Source organism: Triturus cristatus, chromosome 5_2 (assembly GCF_964204655.1).
Source record: "Triturus cristatus chromosome 5_2, aTriCri1.1, whole genome shotgun sequence".
NCBI lineage: Eukaryota > Metazoa > Chordata > Amphibia > Caudata > Salamandridae > Triturus > Triturus cristatus.
In genome coordinates this window covers 469,913,925-469,939,820 of record NC_140588.1, presented here as the reverse complement: position 1 = coordinate 469,939,820, position 25,896 = coordinate 469,913,925, and the positions used below count along the sequence as shown (strand labels likewise).

General features: G+C 42.9%; 1 protein-coding gene across 1 annotated transcript in view; it reads left to right on the top strand.

The window, feature by feature from the left end:
* Positions 1 to 25,896, top strand: part of POU6F2 (POU class 6 homeobox 2) — an 884,429-nt gene that overhangs the window by 727,905 nt on the left and 130,628 nt on the right. The window contains exon 5 of the mRNA XM_085607439.1: positions 2,767 to 2,916. Within this exon, the coding sequence (XP_085463565.1) occupies positions 2,767 to 2,916 (150 nt within the window). The remainder of the gene's footprint in view (positions 1 to 2,766; positions 2,917 to 25,896) is intronic.

The window sequence follows — 25,896 nt, the reverse complement described above, 5'->3', positions numbered from 1 at the left end:
TCCATCTCTTCCAATTAAAAGTTACACTTGTAAGGTGCTACAAAGCAGTTTACATGATAACCTATGGGAGAGATAGTCCTTGTGATAATGAAAAAGGAAATTGGCAGATGTGAGTCCCGTGCTCTCCATGCCACTGGAATCAAGCTATCCTGACTGAAGAGGGGTGAAACCCCGAAACCGGTCCCAGGATGCTTGTTTCCGGTTCAGGGAGGACCTGGCTTGACAGTTCGGGCTGGACTGTTCCCATGAGGCACAGGGTCAAGACTGATTTGCATATAGCCAGGTCTAAACTGGGGTGGCATGGTGAGCAAAAGAATGATGGATTTAACCCAGATCTCTTGACTGGGGGTAAATGTTTTGATTTGTTCTGCATTCCGTCCATCAATTGTGTGTCTTTTGCTTTCTCGCCCTAAGTGCGCTAGGTATGCTCAGACGTGAGTCCTGGGCTCACTGTGCCACTGGAATCAAGCTATCCTGGCTGAAGAGGGGTGAAACCCCGAAACCGGTCCTAGGATGCTTGTTTCCGGTCCAGGGAAGACCTGGCTTGGCAGTTCAGCGGACTGTTCCCATGAGGCACTGGGTCAAGACTGATTTGCATATAGTCAGGTCTAAACTGGGGTGGCATGGTGAGCAAAAGAATGATGGCTTTAACCCAGATCTCTTGACTGGGGGTGAATGTTTTGATTTGTTCTGCATTTCGTCCATCAATTGTGTGTCTTTTGCTTTCTCGCCCTAAGTGCGCCAGGTATGCTCAGACGTGAGTCCTGGGCTCACTGTGCCACTGGAATCAAGCTATCCTGGCTGAAGAGGGGTGAAACCCCGAAACCGGTCCTAGGATGCTTGTTTCCGGTCCAGGGAGGACCTGGCTTGGCAGTTCAGGCTGGACTGTTCCCATGAGGCACAGGGTCAAGACTGATTTGCATATAGCCAGGTCTAAACTGGGGTGGCATGGTGAGCAAAAGAATGATGGATTTAACCCAGATCTCTTGACTGGGGGTGAATGTTTTGATTTGTTCTGCATTCCGTCCATCAATTGTGTGTCTTTTGCAGGGTATTTAATGGTAGGTAATTGATCATCTTATAGTTCTCAATATAAACAAAATTAAATGCAGTTATCAGTAGTTAGGCAACAGTAGGCTACTGGGCTATTAGAAATCACAGCTCTTCACATGAGAATAATTCAGGTTTAGGAAAACATCCACTCACATAGTGCAATATGAAATAAGAACCTAATGGAGCTCGGGCTGTTAGTGAGAGATGTGTGAGTTTACTATGAATAAATCTTCTGTAGGATAAAGAGTTTTTATGATCGCCTGATTTGGCATTCAACTTTTGTGTGATGTGTGATTGCAGATAGCATCTGACTATCCTTTTACATTTCTGTGGGTAGGTACTGTAAAAGTTGTTCTGGAGAGTTTTAGAAAATGATGGACATTCTTGGAATAATACTCATTAGGTGCCCATGTACGTGATACACAGGTGTGTATGATGTTACCCCATGTCTACATCCTAGTCTGCCACTCCAAACTCGCTAATTTCTGTGCTGGAATTATTTACCAGAACTGGTAGACCACTGTTCCTTTGTGACCAACCACCCACATCCCTTTTAGCCTAACACCCTAAGCAACATTACAGAGATTATAAATTGTCTGTTATTTATAGTTCTTCTCAAGAATTTGTAATGAATTGAAAAGCTATAAGAGTGTGGGATAGTACGACATGTCTTTTTGCTATTTTTAAAGTTTGATGTCTTAGTTGAACAGTTCTAAAAATAAACTAAATTTGTTTTAGAAAATTGATTTCATGAAACGTATTGCTATGATTTGTTGCTTTAGCTTATTAGCAACACATATCTAATTCATTTTTTAACGATTTTTAAACGGAGATTTTCTGTAAAACAAATGTATTTTGTAGAGTTTAATTGCTAGTTTAAGATTTTAGAACATTTTACGGAGTTTTGAAAAGGTGACATTAGTTCATATGGTTGGCATTAGTTAGGAATTGTACTATTGGTATTTATAAGATGTAACATTTTATATTTTTTAAAGATTTGAATTGTTAGCTAAATAGGTTAATAGGTAAAAGTTAAAACAGTTGTTTCAGAGTTGCATCGTTACAATGGTAATTGCTAATGATCCTATAAAAAATGAAAGAAACATTTCAAACATTATTTTTATTAATGAACCTTAAAAAATAAGGATGAATGTCAAAATTGTAAGGGGCAGCGTTTATTTATTTTTTTCGAAAATTAAGAATGGGCTTGGTTTGGCTTTGTTGCATGTTTCAGACTGAATCTCGCCACTCCATATTTAAGGATATGCGATTTTCATTTTACAACACACTGTTCAGGCCTTTAGTAATCTTTTCATCTTCGAGGCAACAAACATGACATCTTGTCACACAATGCTTTTCTCTATATGTCCTTGTGCCAAACTTTGTGATATTGGAAGGAAGGGCGAAATAATCTAGGGAAAGCTATAATCTAACTATTTTAAATGGGGGTCTATGACTGAAAAAATGGCCATTAAATTTACAAGGCGCATTTCGGATTAAGTGCCCTTTTGCATTAATAGAAATCAGTTCTGCCATTGTTTTTGTAGATATTGGATTTGAAATAAGTCATGCTGAGTACTCAGAAGCATGAAAGCCAATATTCCACAAGCCTTTCTAGTTTAGTAACTCATTCTGTGTGCCTTGGTTAGGATGCAATTATTTTTAATTATGCATCAATAATTTGTCAACATTCTCATGTTTCTTTCATTTCAGATGGTCAACAATCCCCTAGCAAGTCAGGCAGCAGCAGCGGCAGCAGCAGCAGCCGCCATGGGCTCCATAGCAAGCTCCCAAGCCTTTGGCAATGCACTCTCCAGTCTGCAAGGGGTTACAGGTCAACTAGTGACTAATGCACAAGGACAGGTGAGTGTGAATGAATTAAAACATCAATATATTAATTTCTCTGAATGATATTGTAACAGGAAATATTATTATAAGGAATGAGAAATAACTTTGTATGCAACCAACAAACTATTATTCCCACCACAAAATGTTGTAACTGTATGTTTTCATCTCTAATTGGAAACGAGTAGAGAGGTAAATTTCATGAAACAACCATATTTCTGTCCATCCCGTCATTTAAGCTCTAATTAGGTGAATGAATCCGATGAATAAAAAGGTATTACATCTATTCTAATTGGATTAACCTCCAGTGTGAAGCAAAAGTTTTGTCATCACACCAGTCCCTATTTTGTGCCGGTGGTTGCAGGTGGTGGGCAGAAAGTGGAGGAAGAGAAAGATAATACTATGGGAGCAAAGGGTGAAAGCAGGGATGGAAAAGATTCTACAAGTGTGAGATAAAGAGACAAGAGGTGTAGTCGAGGAAAGAGGCATGAGGTGGAACCAATGCATGGTAGCTTTTGTATTCAGCAACCCTGGCATTCAGCAATACCCCAGCACTTTTTATTTTTGGGTTTTGCCTACAAGACCGCACATGGAATGTCTGTTATGAGACATATTGTCAGTTTACGGTGGGCTTAGAGTCCATCCACTTTTTACCACTGGATAACTTTTTTTTTTCTAGAGTTTTATATAGCGCAAACTAGACCCGAGAAATCGTGGGTATCAGAGTGCTTTACATGTCCACCAGTTTCCTTACAGATGGACACATTCATTTTTGTTAGGGACGGAGAGATGAAGTGATTTGCCCAGAATCACAGGATGTTGAGCATCGCTGCCGAGACTTGAACCCGGTTCCCCAGTTTAGAGGTCGATCGCTCTAGCCGTAAGTCTACATCCATCTCTCCTTATTTGCCTGATTTGTATTCTCCAGCTTGCGTGGGCTTTACTTCCTCTTTTTTTTTGTGTCCCTCCACTGAGCATGGATGCACTACTTGTATCCTCTCACTCATTGCTTTCCAAGCACTACATTTTTTTTCAGCCACATTAAAAAAAGCTTTTACACCTTTTTTTTTTAGTTACTAAACCATATCAGATTGGTAACTAAAACAAAAAAATCAACAAATCTTGTTGTAGGTGTACACACGTGTGGTGCGCCATCCATGTTAAAAACTTTTTTTTATGCTTTAGGCACAGTATCGGGGTTGCCATTAGCAAAGTCAATAAGTTCCAAAGGTGAGACCTATTTTGCTTTACCAATGCTTGTTTACAAATGTACTAGAGTTTCAGCTAGCTCGGTGCTAGTCACAAAATTGGAGCCCCTGAGTATGTATGTGATTGTGAGTACCCTGCAACAACCCAAAAAACTCCAGCATTGCAACGTTTCCATTCCTAGTGAACAGGCTTCTCAATCAGATTATTGAAACAGTAATCTCTAATTCTGAAGGTGCACACAGTTATGTTTCACCCACTAAAAGCTCCCATTTGGACATCGGCTGGTTGTTGATTGCATAGCAAGCTCAAATGTCATGCCTGCTAAAGAGAATTAACATTTTGATTACAGAAGAATGTAACATATGTGGGATACAGCAATCTTAATACAAATCCTTGTCCTTATTTTCTTATTGCATCAGAATGTGCATGCACCTAGTTTCTTGCAGTTATTTATTACAGGCAATTAGTGGCATCACAGCGGAGCTGTCCTTCTCAATGGCTACTTTCATAGCATAGTATCATTAGAACCTACAGCGCCTATGAGACGAGAGCTCTCGGCTTTGTCAATGTTTAGCCATGTTGTACAGCAGTCTGGCAGCCGCGCTGCATGCTTTTTAATGCTTTGGCAAAGCCAATAGGTCTCTTCTAAGACAGATATTGGCTTTGGCGATGTTTTAAGCCATGTTGCACAGAAGCGTGGCTGCTCTGCAGCATGGCTGAAAGTTAAAAACAAAAAGCAAAAGAACTATGATGCTGGGCAGCGCTGGCCATGTCATTGCCTTTTGTTCCATTGGTACATACTGTTTCGACTTCGAGAGAATGACATGCTGTGCTGGCTAGAATTTAAACCCTTTACACTTTATTGTCGGTTTACCCACAGAGCGTCTCTGCTGTCACTGAGCTTTCATATATAAAAGTGGCTCTCTGGGACAGCTGAGGGATAGAAGAAATGTGAATGATTTCTGGAAAGCTGGTTTTCCATTGAATTCTCCTTCTATTTTTTTCTATATTCCTAATAAAAGGCATGTATTAGAAATAGCCTCACAATATGTTTCCTCCATATTTACCATAATGCAAAACTCTTTTTGTATCGTGATTTGCATCATATCACATAGCACAGATTACACAAGCAGTAATAGTGGTGCAGAAAGGCTTCTATTTTGTGCCAATGCAATGTTTCTATAATATAGTAAATATATCTGTAATGTGACTGATCAGTTCTATCATGTTCTTGTATCCTGCAAACTGTTTTATAAGTGCAAAACAAATAATAATTACAATAAATATATTTATTGAACACAATACTAAAGGGAGCTGACTTTGGCAATGTCGCACAGCCGACAATGTCACACAACTTTCAGAGTTTCATATTGAAAAAAAACCAAAACATTTGGGGCAAATTGCTTTCTCTTTGATCGCATTTTAGCTATTTTCATCAAGGACAGCGTGTAGGATTCTGGAAACCTGCCCTTCGTCTGTCCAGCATGGGGGGGGGGGCGCGAACAGGCGTCCTCAATTCTTCTGCCCCCATCCTTTCTGGGACCCAGAAAAATGCTGACCTTGTCATATTTACTGGGTGGGGGCAGAATTGTTCCATCTCGACACTGAGGGCTGAACGATGAAGCTTGTCAGAGTGGAGCCCTATCTAATGAATCATCTTATCGCAGGTGCACACCACACATATTAAAGGAGGATTGTCTGAGCAGCCTGCCCTCTACAGTAACCTTTCAATGTCTGCTTTAACCCTTGTTTCAATCCCTTTTCATCAGAGGATCACTGCTTTCAGAGAGCCTTAAGTGGAGGCCTCTCTGAAGCCTGATATGATTGCTGCAACAGTGGGGCATTAGGGTGGAAGAAAAAGAGGCTATAATGCGTGTAATTGGCAGTCATATTATGTGGGTGCTTGTTTGGGAAAGGCACGCTTAAGGAGCTTTACCTCTGGGAGGGAATGCTTCTCCTCACAGTGGGCCCTGGCATGTGGCATGGGTTTCCTGGCAGGGCTTCAGTAAGAGCACCAGACACAGCTCTTTAATGCTGCCTTAAATGCTTATTTGTTCTTGCCATCATCTAGCCAGTCATTAATAAAATATTTTCTTGCCATATTTTTTTCACCTTAAATGTGTGCAGACACAAATAGTGCACCATATCACGTCAAATGCACACTTCCCTGTGAAGGCACAACGCCACACCTGCACTGTACACAGAGTTTTAGTGAAACGTGGAACAGCTGTTTGAAGCTGCTGGTCCACCTTCCACTGAAGGCAGCAACATGGCCCCTGTTTCAATGGGGCAGAGATCCCCCCGCAGTCAGGTGCAGTGAGTGACTGCACCCACCTCCAAAAGTGTGCCTGGGACCCTCATGCCCTGCTTACAATGAGTACTTTGAGGGGGATGGAAGGGCTGGGGCAGAAACCCTAGCTGTGTTACAATTCAATATGGTGCATGGTCAGTTCACCTCCTGACAGTCTTTCTTACCTCTGCACCTACATCTGTAATATGGCACGGGTGCAAATGATCCCTCTTTGCATGGGGTGATACCCCTGTGCAAAAGAGGACAACAACATCTGGGATCATGCACAATTCACGCCGTCATGATCTATACTGCACAAGGGAGCCGCACAAGTGTTTGCCATGGGGACCTAGAGACACAAAACACAAGCTGAAATGCCCCTTGCTCACCTAGGGTACTATGTATAATGTGGCCCCAGGTGCAGAGATACTGGCTTTGTCAATGTTTGTTTTGGTTTTGGTATCCTTTTTGGCAAAAAATGCTTATAAGATGGCTGGTCATGCATGCACGCTCAAGGGCACGTGGAGGCAGCCAACTTGGAATACCAATATAAAGAATAAGAAAAAGCATTCTAAAATGTCTGCTGTGCATGCGCACATGCACAGGAATGCATAGGTGGCCATCTGTGAATGGTTTAGAAAACATTCATAGATAGCTGCCTGCTGCTTTATTAGTGGTGGGTAGGGGGCAGGTGGCGGGGGTTGTAAATGGATTCTGGGGCAGAGAGGTATTTTAAATAAACAGAACTGCTGGCAAAGGGTTGAACAGGTAGAATGAGGAGATGCTAGGAAAGGGTTGAGCAGTAGATTGGGGAGAACGAGAGAAAATAGTCCCTCATTTATTGCAATGCAAGGTTCTGACACGAGCAAAGGAAGGATACAAGCCATTTAGCTGAAAGGCAATAAGATCAAAATGCTCCTCTGGGCGATACAAATATAAGAATAGGGTGATAAACTATTGAATCAGGACTACGGTACTGAATAGACTCAAACCAGTGGAAACACAAGCAAAAGGCATACCCAAAGCCCACTGGAGTTTGGAAACAGTAACTCCGTTACAAACAGTCAGTTTAGGGCTGGGTCATCAACCCTAAATCTGTATTTTGCGTTACTCTCATGTCATGATAGAGGCATTGCAGTCAGAAATAGAAAACAAAAATCTGAAGCAGGAAACAGGAAACTCACTGAGATGACATCAATTCCAATTTTATTAAGATACATTTGTCCCATACCTTTCAGGATCAGGAGAAAATTAAAACCCCCTATTCAGAAGTAAAACACTCCATTTGAAACCTTCAAACCTTTACATGCATGATTGGTGAGAGCAGTGCTTAATTTGGGCCGGCAGATGCTAGTGGGACCCACAGGCACTCATTTTTGGGGACTGCCATGTGCTTTTCCTCATCATACTTTAACTCAGTACAAGAGACAGAACAACACAAAAAGGGGAAAGACATAAATAATCAGGAAGTGTCTGGTGGTTAATAAAAGTGGCTAGAGGTAAAATTCAGACTATACATCCTTGAAATTCAGCACCCCAACATTCTGATAGCCCCTGCTGTGGGCTTCTGCAGTAAACTTTGGGCACCGGCACGAATTATTTTAAAAATAAAGCACTAGATGAGAGTTAGAAAGGGGTTAGTAGGAGCTGGTTGGATTCAATATAATTAAGGCTCCCTGTTTTCCGTTTTCAATGATTTTTACAGATAAATACAGACAGAAAACTATTTATTCTCTTGTCTGCATTTATTTTTAAATGTGGATAAAAACGGAAATGGGGTGCTTTTTGAGTGATTCTAAATACACTTTGCCATGACTGCCAGGCCAATTACTGAGTGGATTGATAGGTAATGGGGTTTTAATAAAATAATTTTAGTGAAGAGGCTTAAACAGCAGTAGATATGCACAAGGCTGATACTGAAATGTACATATTTTCATATAAGTGCATTGATGTATCTTCTGTGGGTGTTCATATCACTGAAACTTGGCAGGCATTCAAGCATGACTGCATATTTATTGGTTAAATAAATTTAGAAATATACCAGTTTCAGCTTAATTTTGTTCACAACACCCATAAGAAATACGGATAAATGCAGATAAAGTTGTCAAAAATAAATATGGATAAATACATATGGAAATTTCCAAGAAATAAATACGGTTAAATCGAGAGCCCTAAATAATACAACAATTTTCCGCTTATCAAGCTGTATATATGAACAACACACTCTGGGTCACAAATGTATTTTGCTCCTCTAAAGCTAAAACCCATAAGGTGTGAAGGACAGGAGTTAGTGACCATGAAAATGAGATATGTATTAAGGGCAAAGGCCACCCTCATGCTAATTACCCGAGTTCTTTGTCCTTTAAGGAAATTCAGATTGTAATTAACAAAGGTGAGCAAGGCCAAAGTATCGCTGCTTGATAAGTTGTGCTGTTAAACATTGTGCTGTGCTGTGTCTCAGGAGGAGTGGTGAATCAAATACACTGTGAATGAAGGGGAAAAGGTCCCCCTTTCTGCTGCAGCACCACAGCTCCAACTCTCTCTGCAGAAGCACAGTGTGGCGGCGAGAGTTGCTTCTGCAGTGAGATGGCCAAAGCTTTGCTGCTGCAGGAGAGAAGACTTATTACCTTCCTTCTGCGTCTTCCTCATCCCAGCCCTGCCACATGGACCTACATCTCCTGTTTCAACAGAATTCACCCAGTTCAAAATAGAAACTATCCCAGGCCAAGCTCCTCCCACCTGAGGTCAGGAAGCAAACTTCCCATGGATAAAATAGTAGGGACCTGACCCAGAACTTCCTGTTTTGTATTTACCCAGCAGAATCCGGGCAAGTGATATTGCTGTCCCCAGTAAGTACCCGCATGCTCCCATTCAGATTGAATCTTGGGTTGCGACCACTCTCTGATAAAGTGGGGTTACGTCCCCTACTATATTGAGGGAGAAATTGCCATACCCAGAGCTCACCTCCTATCGTGGGGGTTTGGAGGAAATCTTGACTAGACCTGGTTCTTTAGATATTCCATGGATAATGTATATCAAGGTCACCCTATTGGAGGCAGGGTTTGTGAGTCTGTGGAGCTCCCCTAGTTTATCAAGGGCCACTTCCAAGTCACTGCTTAAACTAGCGTTTTGACATAATAAAGATTCAGCGCTACTCGCTCAGCATAGCTATGGACCTCTGACAGAAACCTTTCTCTCAGTCAAGGTCTCGTATAAGAGCGAGAATTTTCTAGATGAGATGCAACCGCCATTGGCTAGGCGATTGCATTTGAAGTTACGGCATGGAACTCTTTCCTTTGATTCATATACAGCTAATTGGGCCCATTCTAAAGAGACTCCTGGTGGCCTCTGCCCAATGTGTGGTGTGCCTAAAGAAACTGTTGAATAGGTCTTGTTTTTATGTCCTTTATACATTAACTGCAAGAAAATGTGTATCATTCCACTGTGTCGAAGTTTGGGAGTTAGAGAACTTAAAGAGGCCACTAGGATACTTAAACTTGATGACAATTACTTAATCGGGTTTGGTGTAGGTAGATTCCTGTTGGGAATGTGGAGATTAAGACAAAGTGTGGACAGGTTTGCTGGTAAAAGGAACAGAAGTTACTATATATAGCCTATGTCGTCATCTTGCACCAAATGGTGATGTACTGTATGATATATGGCGAGCACCACTTATCTCATTATGACTAGTAATGCATTAGCCCTCATGGAAGTTTCCCTGTGAGGAACACCCAGGAATTATTGACTCTGCACAGGACACTTCATGATGTGATGTGAACTAACTTGCATATTTATGGCCTTAAATGTGAAGTGCTTTGTACTGAATGTGCTCTTGTTGCCAATAGATGCAATCCAACTAGATCTGTTTATAATGATGCTTTATTACATAAAGCCGTTCTAAAGTGATTGAGAGATAGCATTATATGGTATACGGCCCGGGCATATGTATTATCATGACTTTTTCCCATGTTTTTAATGTAAGTTTTATCAAAGTTGGTTTTATTGTTTTTTATGTTATGCCATTGTTTTACCTTGCTTTTATGGCTTTGTGTTGCAATAAAGCTTGTTTGATGGTGATATTGCTATATTTTAATTCTTATTTCATGTTATTTTCTGTGGTGTGGCCTGCAATAGTGGCGGCACTAAGGCCATATCGGGACCTCCATGTCATCTGAATGGTATGCTACCTTCTCCACAGAGCGATTAGAAGGTAACCTCTGCCATAATACCAGTCACTAGTTCAACAGGGATGCAGGGCATTGCTTTTTTTGGTATTGAAGGCTTTCGGTTTGCCTTCTCGCAGCACCTTTCCCATGTTGGGACCGCTGCCTGCCCATTCCAAGATTGTAGCTGTCTCGCATTGTTGCCCCAGTTCCTGAATCCAGTTGCTTAGCAATGAGAGAGGGGCATTTAGAGCATCTTGCCTTCTATACCTAGGTGACTATTGTAGTCATGCAGGGGAAGCACATTTCCCAAAGAAAGACGGAACCGGTATCCTCCTCTTGCTCTTCAGAGGGGATGGAAATGCTAATGCCACAGGTTACTCCTGGCCCTTCTTCTGCCATTGACTTCAATGTGTTACAATGGAGGGTCTCTAAAACAGGACTTGTTTTTTTGCTGTAGGAAAGAGACAAAATCTTTACCAGTTCACAGCCAGGTATTTTCCTGAGAATGGTTGTATATTGAGAAAACGTCTTTTCCACTATTTTTGACAAAATGTTAACCCATGCAAGGGTTCCCTGAGGAATTTCCTTTTTCAGTGAAAGTAGACTTAATGGCAGGCTTGGCATCTAGCGGGTTAATTATTTCAGACGACGCCTCTCCTTCAAACCAGGTGGATAAAAATGTGGCACCAGCAATCAAAAAATCTTTTTCTTCAGCTAATTTCACTATCTGGGCAAGGGCATATGCCACCACTGATGTACAGTCTTTGATTTAGGACTTTTATGCCATGGCAGAAGAGATTAATGAAGTGGAAGTCATCAATTCTAGGCTGGCTTTAATGGAACTGCAGGTACGGTTCCTCTCTGATATCACCTATGGTTCCTCATCAGCAGCGGTCCTTCAGCAGGTTCTTCTATATCTTAGGGCCATCACATTAGGATGAGGTCCTGGAAAGCAGGCAATGCCCAAAAATCTCTCTTAAGTCATCTACCTTTTACTGGGTCCAGTTTGTTTGGTTCTCAGCTAGAAGACCTCGTGAAGAGCAGCAGAGGGCCACAAATTGTTGGTTCTGGGGCAACCTCCAACTAGAAGAAGGGGTTTTGGTTACAGTAGAGCTTTTGAGCAATCCACTTCTTCTAGAGGTAGTAATTAGCACTTTTGGCCAGGGGTCACAGTCAGGGCGGTGCTTCCTTTGATAAATCTCAGCAGCAGTCAGCTAACCCTCCGGTTGCACCATCCTCATCAAAATCCTGACTAGCCTTAGGTGGGGGAAGGATGGATCCAGGTATTTGTGGAAATTTAGAAGAAGGACATCTCAGATGCATGAATACTAAATGTTGTAGAACACGGTTATAGAATAGAGTTTTCTTCCCCTCCCGAAGCCATACCCACTCTTACTCCGCAAAATCCAAGGAAACGACAAGCCCTCAAAAAGGAAATGCAAGATCTACCAGAAAAGAAGGTGGTTATTCAAGTAACTCCACTGGAAAAAGGCAAGGGTTGCTATTCCATCATGTTCTTAGTCCAGATTCGAACAGGAAACTTCCGTACAGTTTGGACCAGAAAGCTGTGAACCAGTTTGTGCCTTAAAAGAGATTCAAGATGGGTAGTCTCAAAGACATATTGTCTCTGGTTTTCTCAGGAATGTTCTTAGTTTTTATTGATTTAAAGGATGCTTATTTTCATGTCCCTCTGTGCCCCAGTTCTTAGAAATATGTAAAATGTTGTGCTTTAAGCCATCTCTATCAAGTGTGTGCCCTTCTTTTTGGCTTCAACTCCTACAGTGTTTCCCAAGACTCTGGCAACCTTGGTGGGTAACCTTCATTCCTGGGATTTGTGCTTTTCCCATGCTTGGATGATTGGTTAAAATTTCTGCTAATTCTTTTCTTATGGGTACAAGACAGTCCAATTGGTGTGTGAAACACTAACAGAGCATGTCTAGCTCATAAACTGAGTACAATCAGATGTTGTGCCTTCCTAAGAACTTCAGTACATCAGAGCTGTGTTCAACACTGCGGTGGGCAAAGTGTTTTTGCCCCCATCTCATCAAGACATGCTCCAGTCTCGCTGACGAACTCTTTTGCAACTTCATCAGGCTAAGAAGGCATGGCAGCAGCTCAGTTGTTGGCACCATGGTCTTGTCTTCACCTTCACCACCTGGTATATCATCTTCTTCAATTTTGGAGTCCGACTTCCCAGAACTACTAAGACTAGGCCTTGGTACCAGTTTTACCAGACATTATTAATAAACTTTGATGGTGATTGGATTCCAACAATCTCAATAAAGGAATCTTGCTCTCTACTCCCCTTCTTGTGACACTCACTTCGGATGCAAGCAGTCTGGGGTGGGGGCCACTCTGGGGAAACTATTAACTCAGGGTCCGGGGATGGCTTCAGAATATCCCAACCATGAATTGGAAGGAGCTGAAAACAGTGTACAGAGCTTGACTTCCATTGTTCCCTCTGACTAGCAGTAAACCTGTGTTAATTTTCACAGACAACCAGGCAACCCAAGCTTATGCCAACCACCTGAGGAGTGCTAGAGTTCTCCCTTTGACCCAGATAGCAGAGAAATCGGGTTTGGGTGGAGACCAGATGACTCTCTTTGACAGTGATTTATCTTCAGAGGAAGGAAAATGGGTGTGCGGATTGTTTGAGCTTCACATTCCCTTCCTCAGTGACAATGTCGCTTTACCCGCTTCCTTTCCAGGAGTTAATCTGAAACTTAGGGAACCCTGGCTGAACCTTTTTGCATCTCCCCAAGACACTCAGCTTTCAAAGTTCTGCTCCCTTCTTCCATCCAGGTCAGCATGGAGGGTGGATGCGATGAGATTTTGGTGGCCGAAAAGCCTCCTCTTTGCCATTTCTCCCTTCCCTCTGATTGCCAAAGTCCCAGGCAAAATCAGGGATGAGAAACCAGAGGTGCTTCTAGTCAGCCCAACCTTGAACTGTCATCCTTGGTTCCCATTACTCAAGGAGCTGGCTTGCACTCCTCCTTGGATTTTCCCCGTGACTCCCTATCCTCTCAGATTCCCATTGCAACCGAAGAGGAGGTCTGTAAATTGAGGTTGGAGGCCTGTGGGGTCGCCCGGACATTGCTCCCTCAATACAAAATTACAGAAGAAGTAGTAGTCTTAAAATATATGAGAGGCATTGGAAAAGGGATGGCTTTTTGTTAGGTCTGGCAGTCTCTACTCTTCTTAGCCAGTGAGTGGCCATTAAAGCTATTGGGGACTGTTCTCTAGCTGTGTTCAATCCATTGGCTTCAAAACTGCTGAGAAGTTTTTCTTTGAAGTGCCCAGTAGTGCATACTCCTGCCCTCAGCTGGGACTTGCCTCTGTTACTCAACATGCTGCATGAGGCCCCCTTTGAACCTCTTTCTTCTATTTTTTTGCAGCTCTTAACTCCTGACTTTCTTCCTGGTTGCTATTGCTTAAGGGAGGAGATTAGGTGAGATTAGCGCTCTGCTTTGTCATGACTCCTTAAGTCGCTTCTATCCAGATAAATTAGTTCTGCATCCTGATCCATCCGTTCATTTCAAAGGCATTTTTGACTTTTCATTTGTCTCAGGACATTATTCTCCCTACCATTTTTGCTTCTCCTATACGCCGTGCGAGGCCCTTCTTCACACATTGACTCTTGAAAGAGCTCTCTCTGTTTACTTGGAGAGAACAGCAGCTTTTAGAATGGTTGACTTCCTTTTTGTGACTTTTAGTCAAGCAGAAAAGGGACATAGACCTACAACAGCCACCCTAGGCCACTGGGTTAGGAACTTAATTTATTTAGCTTGTCAAACAGCTGGAGTTTGTTCATGGCAGGGGTGGGCTGAACTTGCGGAGTTTCACTCTGCAGAATTCCGCCAAGTTGCAGAAAAACTCCCTGAGATTCACTGGAATTCCATCAATGGTTGGAAAATATGCTGGTCACGATGCAATTTAGTGCTAGTTGTGCGATCTGCCCTGAAAATCAGCGTGAACTGCAACAAGCGTTGCGCAAGAGCACATGCCCATTCGAGTTGATTTTGCTGCTGCTCAAGTAGAAAAGCTACTCGAGTGGCAGCAAATTTACTCAAACTGCAGACCTCTCTGATCACTCTCCCTTGTGTCCACCGGTGTTATAAAATTACACTGGTAGACTCTGTGGCGACTGGGCATCGTGCCAGGGGCCAGCAAATCTGGCTTGCACTCGCAAGCACTCATTGTGGAGCCTTGCGTCGTTCCTTTGAGGCGCAAACAGCAGAATAATTCGGGCACGTATCGATTGGTGGAAATTGTCAGGAACCCTGCGTTATAAGCATAGTGGGGAGTTACCCAAATTCCATCGGTTCCATGAGCAGAATTATAATTCATACCGGCGCAAGTTCATATTTGCTCCACAAAAGGCATGGCTTCATCCTGGGCAGCATTTTAAGGGTGCTACCCTAAAATATAGTTGTGCTGTTGCCCCTTGGGCTACTCACCATACTTTTAATTTGGTATTATAAATTGAAGTTGGGGGCACGTTGTTTCTTTTTCTTTGGATCTATTGTGCTTTCTTCAGTTTTCTAATATATTGGCATGTATTTTTTATTAAAGGTCACTGTTTGCATTCCACTTCCTTGTGTTTTGTCAGATTGATTTGGTATGCCCTTCATATGTGAAGACTGGATCAAGGAAGACAAAGGAGGAATGTAAGGACTCGATTACTTACTGGTAATCTTCATTACTCCGAGATATAGTCTTCCTCATCCCAGTCCTCAACCCTTTCCTCCCCCACCCCCCAAGTTGGGATAGGTGTTCTGAAAATTTTTTTTTGCTATATTCAATCTGCTTTGTACTATCAGGACGTTCTGGGCCTGGTTCTTCTCATATTATGGACCATGGGAAGTATTCTTCCCGAGGCCAGGTAGGAGGGGCTTGGCCTCTGAGAGTTTATTTTTTGAGCTGGGACAATTCTGCCAAAACAGGAGACGTTGCTCCATATTTCAGGACTGGGACAAGGAAGGCTATGACTGGGAGTAATGAAGATTATCGGTAAGCAGCTAAGTCGTTTTCTCTGCACCAAGAGTGTACTAAATTGTGTACTACATTTGCTTCTCTCCCTTTGCTAGCAAGGCAAATGTAAAGCATCATTGGCAGAGGTGAAGTCTGAGTGCTAGAAGAAATTATATAGGGATGGTGGCGTGACAAAGGTCACACAGGCAGCACACACCAGAGGGGCAGGAAGCTGGCAGCCCATGTCTTGATTGGACTTTGGCAAAAGAAACATTCTGATTAGTTGTCTGGCTCTCAACATGCCGCTCTAAGTACAAATGTTCAAGATTAACTTGCCATTTCATTTGATATTTGGCATAGAATTGTCATATCAGTAAACGCACAATTGACAAAAAAAGTCATAAACCTGTACACAGAGAGTTTTGCCCTCCAATGTGTGCAGATTTATGACTTTTGGGCATTCAAAAAATCTATCACAAGTTTGTATGGAAAGCTGCTCCAGTTACAATTTTCTAGGCAATCATCAGGAAAATGTTTGTGAATTCCTGTTTTTGCATCTACATATCCATCTCTTTACAATTGTATGTGTTGCAATGGAATTTCTTTCGCCTAAAAGATAACATATTTCCCTGTGGAAAAACCCCTTTGCCTATCACACACTAACTATGGGGTATAATCCTTTCTCACCCAAGAAATAATTTACTCCTGTCCTTTAGCAGGAGTACATCTCTTGCCATAGAAAAAGGTCAGAGAAGTTTAGGAATAACTCACACACACAAGTTTGTGGATGTTCCCACTAGAGCCAACTTCCCAAGGACATGAACTTCCCATCCCTTGAAGTAAATGTACTCAATCTTAATCTTAATATTACAATATTGTGGGTTAGTATTACATCAGTAAAAGAATTTATGGGTTTAAGTTAAACTTTTGTGTATACCCTTCCCTCCTAATTCCAATTATTTGCACATGAGGCCTAAATAGGAGTAATTTTCATTATCAACATCATCTTCTGTATAAGAAAGAAGGGAACTGCTCCCTCTTTTTTGTTTAATTTGTAATTATTATTTCGTACTGTTTCCTTTATTTTAAGTTGTATTTCTTTTGCATGGATAGAGTGGTCAGCATAGTTTGTTTTGCCGTCACATCATCAGCATTGAAAGACCAGATGGATGTTCTGGTCCCCTGGGCTTGGGTGATTCCCATTAACTTTCACTAAGGTTCTGCTAAGTATCATTTATATGTAAATTAAATAAATCCATGGTTTATGGACTGCGCTGCTCCACTGAGAGGTGGACTTCTTTAGTCCACTATGTCTGTTCTTATCTGTGTGCTTCAATTCATCAGTCCAGAGATTCTTGTTGTCCTGAATTTGGAGGTCTATACTGGGCCAGAGGAGCACCTAATCCATAGGACCCTGACCCCCCAGGTTGACCCCGGTGACGCCCCCACGTAACCCAAAAATCAAGACTTGATTATCATAGTTGTGGGTAAAAAGAGGCCGTGTTTAATCAAACAATCACCAATAAACAAGACAATACTTATCCACTCAAAATCACATTTCCTGAGATGCATATTTATCAAATAGATCAATAAGCAGTATTTACACTTCATTTTTGATCTTAGCATCCTAAACTATCAGCAAGAAATGACAGATTTTTATTTATTTACAAAATTCTCTATCGCTACAGCACGAAGGAGCCCTCTGGCTCGCGTCCTCCAACTGAGAACCACGCAAGGTGCGATCCACCTGCGTCCTTGAGAGGTGAGCCCCTGCCATCTGGTCCTTGTCCGCAACCCTAGGGGCCCACCCCTCCACCACTAGGCTGTCTAAGGGGAGGGCTCGTAGTGGATATCCAGGGGCCGCAGCCCCGTGACCTATTTTGTAACCTGGCATCCTTGCCCCCAGTCGGTGTCCCTGTTCTCTCCGGGGTGAGCTTACCATCTCTCCCCAGTGCTGGCCTAGGGAGTATGCCGGAGGACTCCAGTTAACAATGTAGGTCCATTTCCATGGTCTCCTTACCGCAACACACAGATCAATTTCCTACAAACCCCCAAAACTCTAACTCTAGGTGATGGGTCGGAGGGAGATTGCGAAGCAGTCCGAGTGACCCGGGGCCAGCGCTGAATGAAGAGAGGACGAGGGCCTGGACCAAGTGCCCTAAATAGGCCCCCACCTACTCCTCCCCTACCAGCACCGGTCCCGGGCAGAAGTGACCTCCGAACCTGCCCCGGAAGTAATTCCCACCTCCCTCCGCCAATCGGGTGACCCGGGAGTTGGAAGGGCGGGGCCGGGGTCCTGGGGCACCGGATCCTAATGGCACGCTTTTCCTATGGATCACCCTTTTCCATAGGACCCGGACCCCCCAGGTTGACCCCGGTCCCACCCCCACGTAACCCACAAATCAAGATTTGATGCCCATAGTTGTGGGTAAAAAGAGGCCATGTTTATCACCAATAAACATGACAATACTTATCTAATCAAAATCACATTTCCTAAGATGCATATTTATCAAATAGATCATTAAGCAGTATTTACATTTCATTTTTTGATCCTAGCATCCTAAACTATCAGCAAGAAATGACGGATTTTATTTATTTACAAAATTCTCTATCGCTACAGTACTAAGGGGCCCTCTGGCTCCCGTCCCCCAACTGAAAACTTCGCAAGGCTCGACCCACCTGCGTCCTTGAGAGGTGAGCCCCTGCCATCTGGGCCTTGTCCGCAACCCTTGGGGCCCACCCCTCCACCCCAGGCTGTCTAAGGGGAGGGCTCGTAGTGGATACCCAGGGGCTGCAGCCCTGTGCCCTATTTTGTAGCCTGGTGTCCTTGCCCCCAGTCGGTGTCCCTGTTCTCTCTGGGGTGAGCTTACCGTCGCTCCCCCTCAGTGCTGGCCTAGGGAGTATGCCGGAGGACTCCTGTTAACAATGTAGGTCCATTTCTGTGGTCTCCTTACCACCACAAGGACAACCAGGGCCAACCGGCCCTTCGCCCCCCCCCCCCAGAATAAGTTTCTCACAAACGACCAGATGCCCTCAATCCATAAGTCTGTTCCAATGTCCGACAAGTGAACGCCATTGCGATGGAAAATCTGGTCCCCTCTGAGCAGTCGGTGCGGTATGTGGCACAGGCGGCCCTGCCTGGAACACAGTTTGACCAATTCTCCATTCAGGCTTTGCACTGAAATGTTCAAAGCCCTTGACCTCACTCCGGGCCTCCATGTACCCCGCGGGATCATAAACGACCATGCGATCCGTGCCCCAGGGACTGTTCTTCCCAACCATGCGAATTCCGTCAGTAAAGGCTCCCTGACAGCCCGTCGACCAAGGGCCACCATGTCGTTGCCTCCCAAAGGCAGAATGATTAAATCCGGGGACTGGAGTCCCTTTTGCGCCTTCGACTCTTCCACCAACTGCTGCAGCTGCGCGACTCGGAGGCCCCCAACGCCCCACCAGTGGAATGACATCCCTCCCAAACCCACCGGTTTCAACCTATGCTGCTGTTGCAATCGGTAAGCGCCACGCCACACGAAAGAGTGTCCCAACACCCATATTACCTTAGAAGGCATGCTACTGCAGGAAGAGAGAAAATACGTTAGTATGGCCATGCACAGGCTTTATGAGCCATATCACAATAGGTCAGGACGCACATAGCGCTTAAAACATGATGAAGACCATTGACCCTCACGCTTCACCTTGTTGACTGACAGACCTGCACCCGCGGCCAAGGTTGCCGCACCAAACCTGAATGAGTGTGTAGAATAACGAGTGGGATCAATGCCCCCCACTCTCATGGTGCACCTGAACACTGCCCTGAACTGCTATCTTGATAAGCACCCTCCCTACTCCTGGATAAACAAGGTGAGCTTCTGCCCCTGTGGGCGAATTGCCAAGTAAGCTGCCATCCGTGCAGTCCGAGTGACCCGGGACCGGCGCTGAATGAAGAGAGGATGAGGGCCTGGGCCAAGTGCTCTAAATAGGCCCCCACCTACTCCTCCCCCCCCCCCCCCCAGCACCGGTCCCGGGCGAAAGTGACCTCAGAACCTGCCCCAGAAGTAATTCCCTCCTTCCTCTGCCAATTGGGTGACCCGGGAGTCGAAAGGGCAGGGCCAGGGTCCCGGGGCGCTGGATCCTAATGGCGCTCTTTTCCTACGGATCGCGCTTTTCCATTGTCAGTAAGGAACCAATGCACCACCTCCCCTGGGCAGCAGTAAGGAACCAACACATCACCTTCCCTGGCGGCAGTAAGGAACCAACACATCACCTCTCCTGGGAGTAAGAAATGGATGCATTGCTTTGCTTTTCCTACGCCTCACCTCCCCTGCGCCTTCTTCATCTTTGAATTTTAAAGGAATTCACAGTACTTTGTCCTGAAAGTGACACATCCATAGAGTCCTATGGACTACATTTGCTTAACCTTTGAAAAGTGATATCCTTACTTGTGTATTATGGATTTTCATCGTTTTGGTCTTGTTTTATTCAGATAAATATTGGCTATTTTTCTAAACTGGTGTGGACTCATTTTGTTGTGTTTTCACTGTGTTACTTTGTGTGCATGTATGTATAAATGCTTTACATATTGCCTCTGAGATGAGCCTTACTGCTCGTGCCAAGCTACCAAAGGGGTGAACAGGGGTGTTAGTCCCTCCTTAGTACAGCCTTGTCTTCATTTGTAACCTCCCAAGGGTACTGGCCCCTTTACTTCGGATGTTACACGGTAAGTGTTATTTAGTTTTGTAAGCACTATTTTCTTTATTGTGTTTCTCTGACTGCAGGCACAACTTGCTTTGCTTACGTTTTGGCACGTCATGCGCGCTTTCACTTTTGAAGCAGCCGGGACAATGGCGGCTGCTTGTTTGCAATGCCATAGCTCCTGCATTTAAGTGTCAGATGCAGGACCTATGCAGGACCTATGGCATTGTGTGAGAGCTTTTGCATTGTAAATATTTTTTTACCTGACGCTCACTTCATGGGCCGCCAGGGGCATACGTTTTGTGTACACGCGCATTACTTCAGCACGGCGCCACTTGTCCATACATATCTATAAATATACATACCTATGCGGTACATATCTCTTCAAAGTACGTGGATGTGGAGTTAGGAATAATAAATTTATACTTTACAATATGTTCTTACCTTTTGATATTTTTTCACTCGATATTATGTCCTCGATAGTTGTATGCCACACTATTGTTGGTGTCAATATCCTCTACTACATAGATCTAGTTAGGCCTTGGATTGCTTTCTCCTCTAGCCACAATAAAAGACAGACTTCTGCTCTTTTAAAGGAAGACTTTTACCTGTAAGTAATCCTGGTGTAACACAATTTCTTCCCTCTTTTTGGGACGTTGTATGTCAGAATATGATGTACAAATATATCTTCCTACAAAAACAGTACGGACTAGATTTTCGACTAATAAAATATCGTGAATGTAAGTATATAAAAGTAGGTACAGAATAACATTGCCTTTTGTTGCATTTGTATTGATCGCCAGTGATGTTTGAACCTATATGCATCAGTGAGTAAAGTTTCCAGGACCTATTTTCTCAAAATGTTTGTGTACAATCCTTTGGAATATGTAAACCGTTTAAAATCTTCCAGTAAAACCACAAATGTAACCATTTTGTAGTTCTCGATTCGTTTTTTATCTTTGTATCTTTCTATCTATTAGGTGTATTTCGTTTTCATCAGTGTCTTTTAGCCCGGCGTGTGTGATTTATGGCGTGCCTGATTAGCTTTTACAAGAAATAAATGAGGTGCTTACGCTGGTTGTGCTTTAGATCAGTAGCTCCCCAAGGGACCTGATCTATATTGCACGTGTGAGAAAATGATTTTTTTCTGCATAGAAGATGAAGGAAACGCGCAGACTGCTGCAGCACCCCAGTCATTAACTAAGCAGAACCCACCCTTTAGAGCCTTTTAATCCACAATTAGCCAATGGAGCTAAATACACGGAGCAGGGCCAAGGGGGCAATTAGGTAAGACGAGTGGTGGCCCCACTGCTCATTATTCTGATGAGAGGGGCACGCGCTTGCTCCCCGGGCGCCTTGATGGTAAACGGTGCTAATGAGGCCTGATGGATTCAATGCTCCTAACAAGTCTCTCGCCGGCGAGAGTGATTACACTGGAGGTAGACTCGATGGGACGAGCTAGCTTTGTAGTGTCTCAGCTGCTGACACTCGGCGACATAATCAGGTCAGGCAGCCGGTCACAGTCGCCTGACGAGGCCGCCGCTCTGGCCTCGTTCTCAGAGTGCTTTATTCAGGACCCGGCCAAGGGCGTCTCGTGACTCGCCCCATCCTTCCGCTCTCTCTGCTGAGGATCAACTCTCAGGCTCGAGGGCTAATGAGATCAAAAATGTTCATCAGCTAAAGAGCTCGCGAATTTAAAAAGAGATGAAAACAGAGCATTGTATTTTCGAGAGCGCAGGAAGGATGGGATTGTGAACCCGAACGAAAATAGGACAAACTGGGCACACCAAGTCTAGCAGACACTCTCGAGCGCAGTTAAGCGGGTAGATTGAGCCCATCAAAAAAATGCATGGTGGTTTAATGCTGTCCACCAGCTTCCATGTGTCACTGAGTTGTATTTGGATACCTTGTTTATACATGCAGAGTATGCATGGCCAAAGTAAAATGATTTGCAAACAGCGTTTCATCATTTGAAGGACACTTTGTAAGCATGGTGGACTGGTACAGCAATCTCTAGCAACCAAAGGTAACAGAGCACCAGTCAGTACTGTAGCACAGTGCTATTTTACATCCCAATGCAACCCTGCTTCTCCGTTACTACTACTAGCACTAACGGAGAAGCAGGGTTGGATTGGGATGTAAAATAGGCCTGGGCACCATAAAAAAGTGGCCAACATTTGCGGACTGTGCCTTTTCGCAAAGCACTGCTAAGTATTTAAAGTATTATGAAAAGGAGGAGGGAGGGGGAGTCTCTAAAAGAGGCATATTTTCTTAACTTCACTGAGATTTAAAAAAAAAATGCATATATTGACAGGAATCTTTGTGCACATATTAGTTCACAATGGTGAACCACGCCTGAATATAAGTGAGGCCACTTCTGCTCAAGCCCCTCCACTGCTGAATCTGCATACTTGAATGGGCCAGCCCAGCCAGAGACTTTGAATGACACCTCCTCCTTGTTGGTGAAAGGCAGGTAATATAGGCCCATCTGCCTCCAGAAAGGCTGCTCAAGCCCCCACTGGGCCGCTGGCGGCCTCTGTAACAGCACAGACACAGCCCAAATTGGCCTCCACGCTGCCCAAAAATGCGTCCCACAGCTGTAACTCAGATACCTGCCCATTGCCTTACCAACCCCATCATAGTGATAAGTAGACACTTGCTCTCCAAAGAAATGGGATGCAACTTCTAAGCCAGGGGTCTCCATGCTTTTGTGTAATAAGAGCTGCTATGTACCATACTTATGTACAGTTAGAGCTACTTATGTACAGTTATGTATGTACATGTACTTATGTACTGCGCCTGGATACCCCTACAAGTGACAAAGAGCACTATACAAATCTACTGATTGATTGATGGATTGATTGATGTCTAATAAAAATCTTCCAGAGATGTAATAGTAACTATATAAGACAAGGATATTTTAGTGGCCACAACATGTACGATTACAAGTAGGTAATCATCTCAGTACATCAGACGTGGTTGTCAGCAGTAATGTAAAATATTCATACCAACGTGGAATGCCTCTACATTGGTAACACAACAGCTATCACTGAGATGCCACTAGCAGCAAGTTAATGTCAGTAACAAGAGCTCCCCAATACTGTTTCATTTTTATCTCTCAAATATCAGCTTCAAATACATATTGGAAATTCAACCATTTTTCCCCAAACTTCAACTTATGATTTCTGAAAATATACAAATTTTCATTTCGGATACATACTTCTCAATATATATTTCACATTTGGGATTTTTAGTCAGGCCAAGTGATTTTAAAGAACTAGTACAATAGGGAGATAGCATCCCATGGGCTTTAGTAAATAATTTGCACTTGCACTTTAATATGAAGAACCCCGGAATGGGCTACAGGTAGGGAAATCAACATCTTCCCCTGGAACTATGTAAAGATTCGTCGATGTTTGAATGAATCTAATGGGAGTAATAATGCATTTGCACTTTATTGCTAAAACAATGGTATTGTGTTCAAGTAGTAGGTTGAATAAAGCTTGCACTTGTGTACTTGCACTTTATAGCAAAGTATCCCAGCCTAGGAATAATGCACTTGCACTTTACTGCTACAACTTGCATTAGAGTGATGCATACTTAGTGGAGGATGCCACACTTCCACACATATTGCACTTGAAGTTTGTTGGCAAGAAAGGTACTGTGTGAGCAACCAACTATAATGAAGCAATAATGCACATGCACTTTACTGTCATAAATGTGATTAGTGAAATAATGCACTTTCACTTTAATGCTATGAAATTTACACCCTTTAAGGGGGCCAATAGAACCATTTCAATAATAATGCATTTGCACTTGCACTTTACTAATTGTGAATTGTTTACATCGAAGCATGCTGTGTAGATAAATTGAATGTTCTACATTAGTAATACTTATCATCAGCACTTGCACCTTAACTAAATAAGGTGAACCAGTATGTGCACAGCACATTGTATATTTTCAGAGATTCAGTAAATTAAAGTTATTGTCAATTGGGTTTCCTAAACTGTTCAAAGGTATAAGTAAAGAAATGATAAAAATGAGCAAAAAGTAAAAATGACTGGAAAAAGTTTAAAAAGAATTTGAAACAATATATAATGCAATTTTGAATGTTAATTAAGAAATATGATTGGTCGCCTGAGTTACCTGTATGGCTGTGTGAGTGTCTGTGAGGATGGTTGATAGGGTCTGTGACTGCTTGGATGGATGAGTGAGTGGGTGAGTCAGTGGCTGTATGGGTTAGTGAGTCCATATGTAAGGGGCTGTATAGGTGACTAAGTGTGTGTATGGCTGTGTTGTTGAGTGAATGGATGTGTCATTGGTATATGGGTGACTAAATGGATATATGAAAGGCAGTATAGATGAGTGTTGGAGTAAATGAGTGACTGTATGTTTGAGTGAGGGATGTGATACTGGCTATATGGGTGAGTGTGTGCTTGTGTGAGTGACTGTATAGGTGAGTGAGTATGTGTCATTATCTGTATGAATACATAAGTGGGTGTGTGTATAACTGTATAGGTGACTAAATGGCTGTATGATTGACTATTGTTGAGTGAATCGTTCTGTGAGTAGCTCTATGAGTGACTGACAGTGTGTGAGTGGCTGTATGGGTGTCTGGGTGGAAATATCAGTGGGTGTATTAGTGAGTGAGTTGGAGTATGAGTGGCTGTTAGTGTAACTGAGTGAATGTGTGTGTAGACCTCTGAATCAGTGAGTGGGTGTGTAAGTACTGGTATAGTGTGACATTGGTTTTGAGAATGTTAGTGTGGAAGTTGGAGTGGGTGTATGAAAGGTTATATGGGGGTGTGAGTGGGTGCGTCAGAGATTTTGCAGATGATGTCATCAGTGATGTCATTTGAGATGTCATCAGTAATGTCATCAGTGCTGTCATTTGAGATGTCATCAGTGATGACATGAGTGATGCCACTGACCATGTCATGAGTGATGTAATATGTGAGGTCATAAGCAGTGCATTGCTGGGGCGAGAGTTATAGTTAGCTCAGCTACCTATAGCTAACAATAACAGCTGAATTTCACTGGTTTTGTATGAGTAAAACCTCAGCCTAACTATAACGGCTCTGTAACCTTTGGTTTTTTCAGTCAATTTCTAAGGGGTTTTTGAAATTCCATTTCCTAACTATAGTGTCACTGTAACCTTTGGGTTTTTTCAATGAATGTCTAAGGTTTTTTAAATGCTAATATCTAACTATAATGTCCCTGTAAACTTTGTTTTTTTCAGTGAATTTCTATGATTTTTTAGATTATATTTCCTAACTATAATGTCCCTGTAACCTCTGTTTTTTTCAGTAAATGTTAAGGTTTTTCAAATTCTATTTCCCAACTATAATGTCCATGTAACCTGTGATTTCTTTATTGAATTTTTAAGGTTTTTAAATTGTTCTTTCTAAAATTGCTCTATAATGTGTATTTTTACAACTTTGTATTTTCTTCAGTGGATTAATAAGAGTACGTTTTTTTCTTTAAATTTTTTATATTCGTGATGACATCCCGATACCCATAGTGATGACACAAAAGTTGGATGTTTTTGAGGAAGTCTGAAACAGATATATAGACAGATTTTACTTAATAGTAAATACTAGTTGTTTACTAATGTAAAGTTTAAATTTGAGTTTGTATGATGATTTTGTGAAAAAAACCTCTTCAATGTGGCGT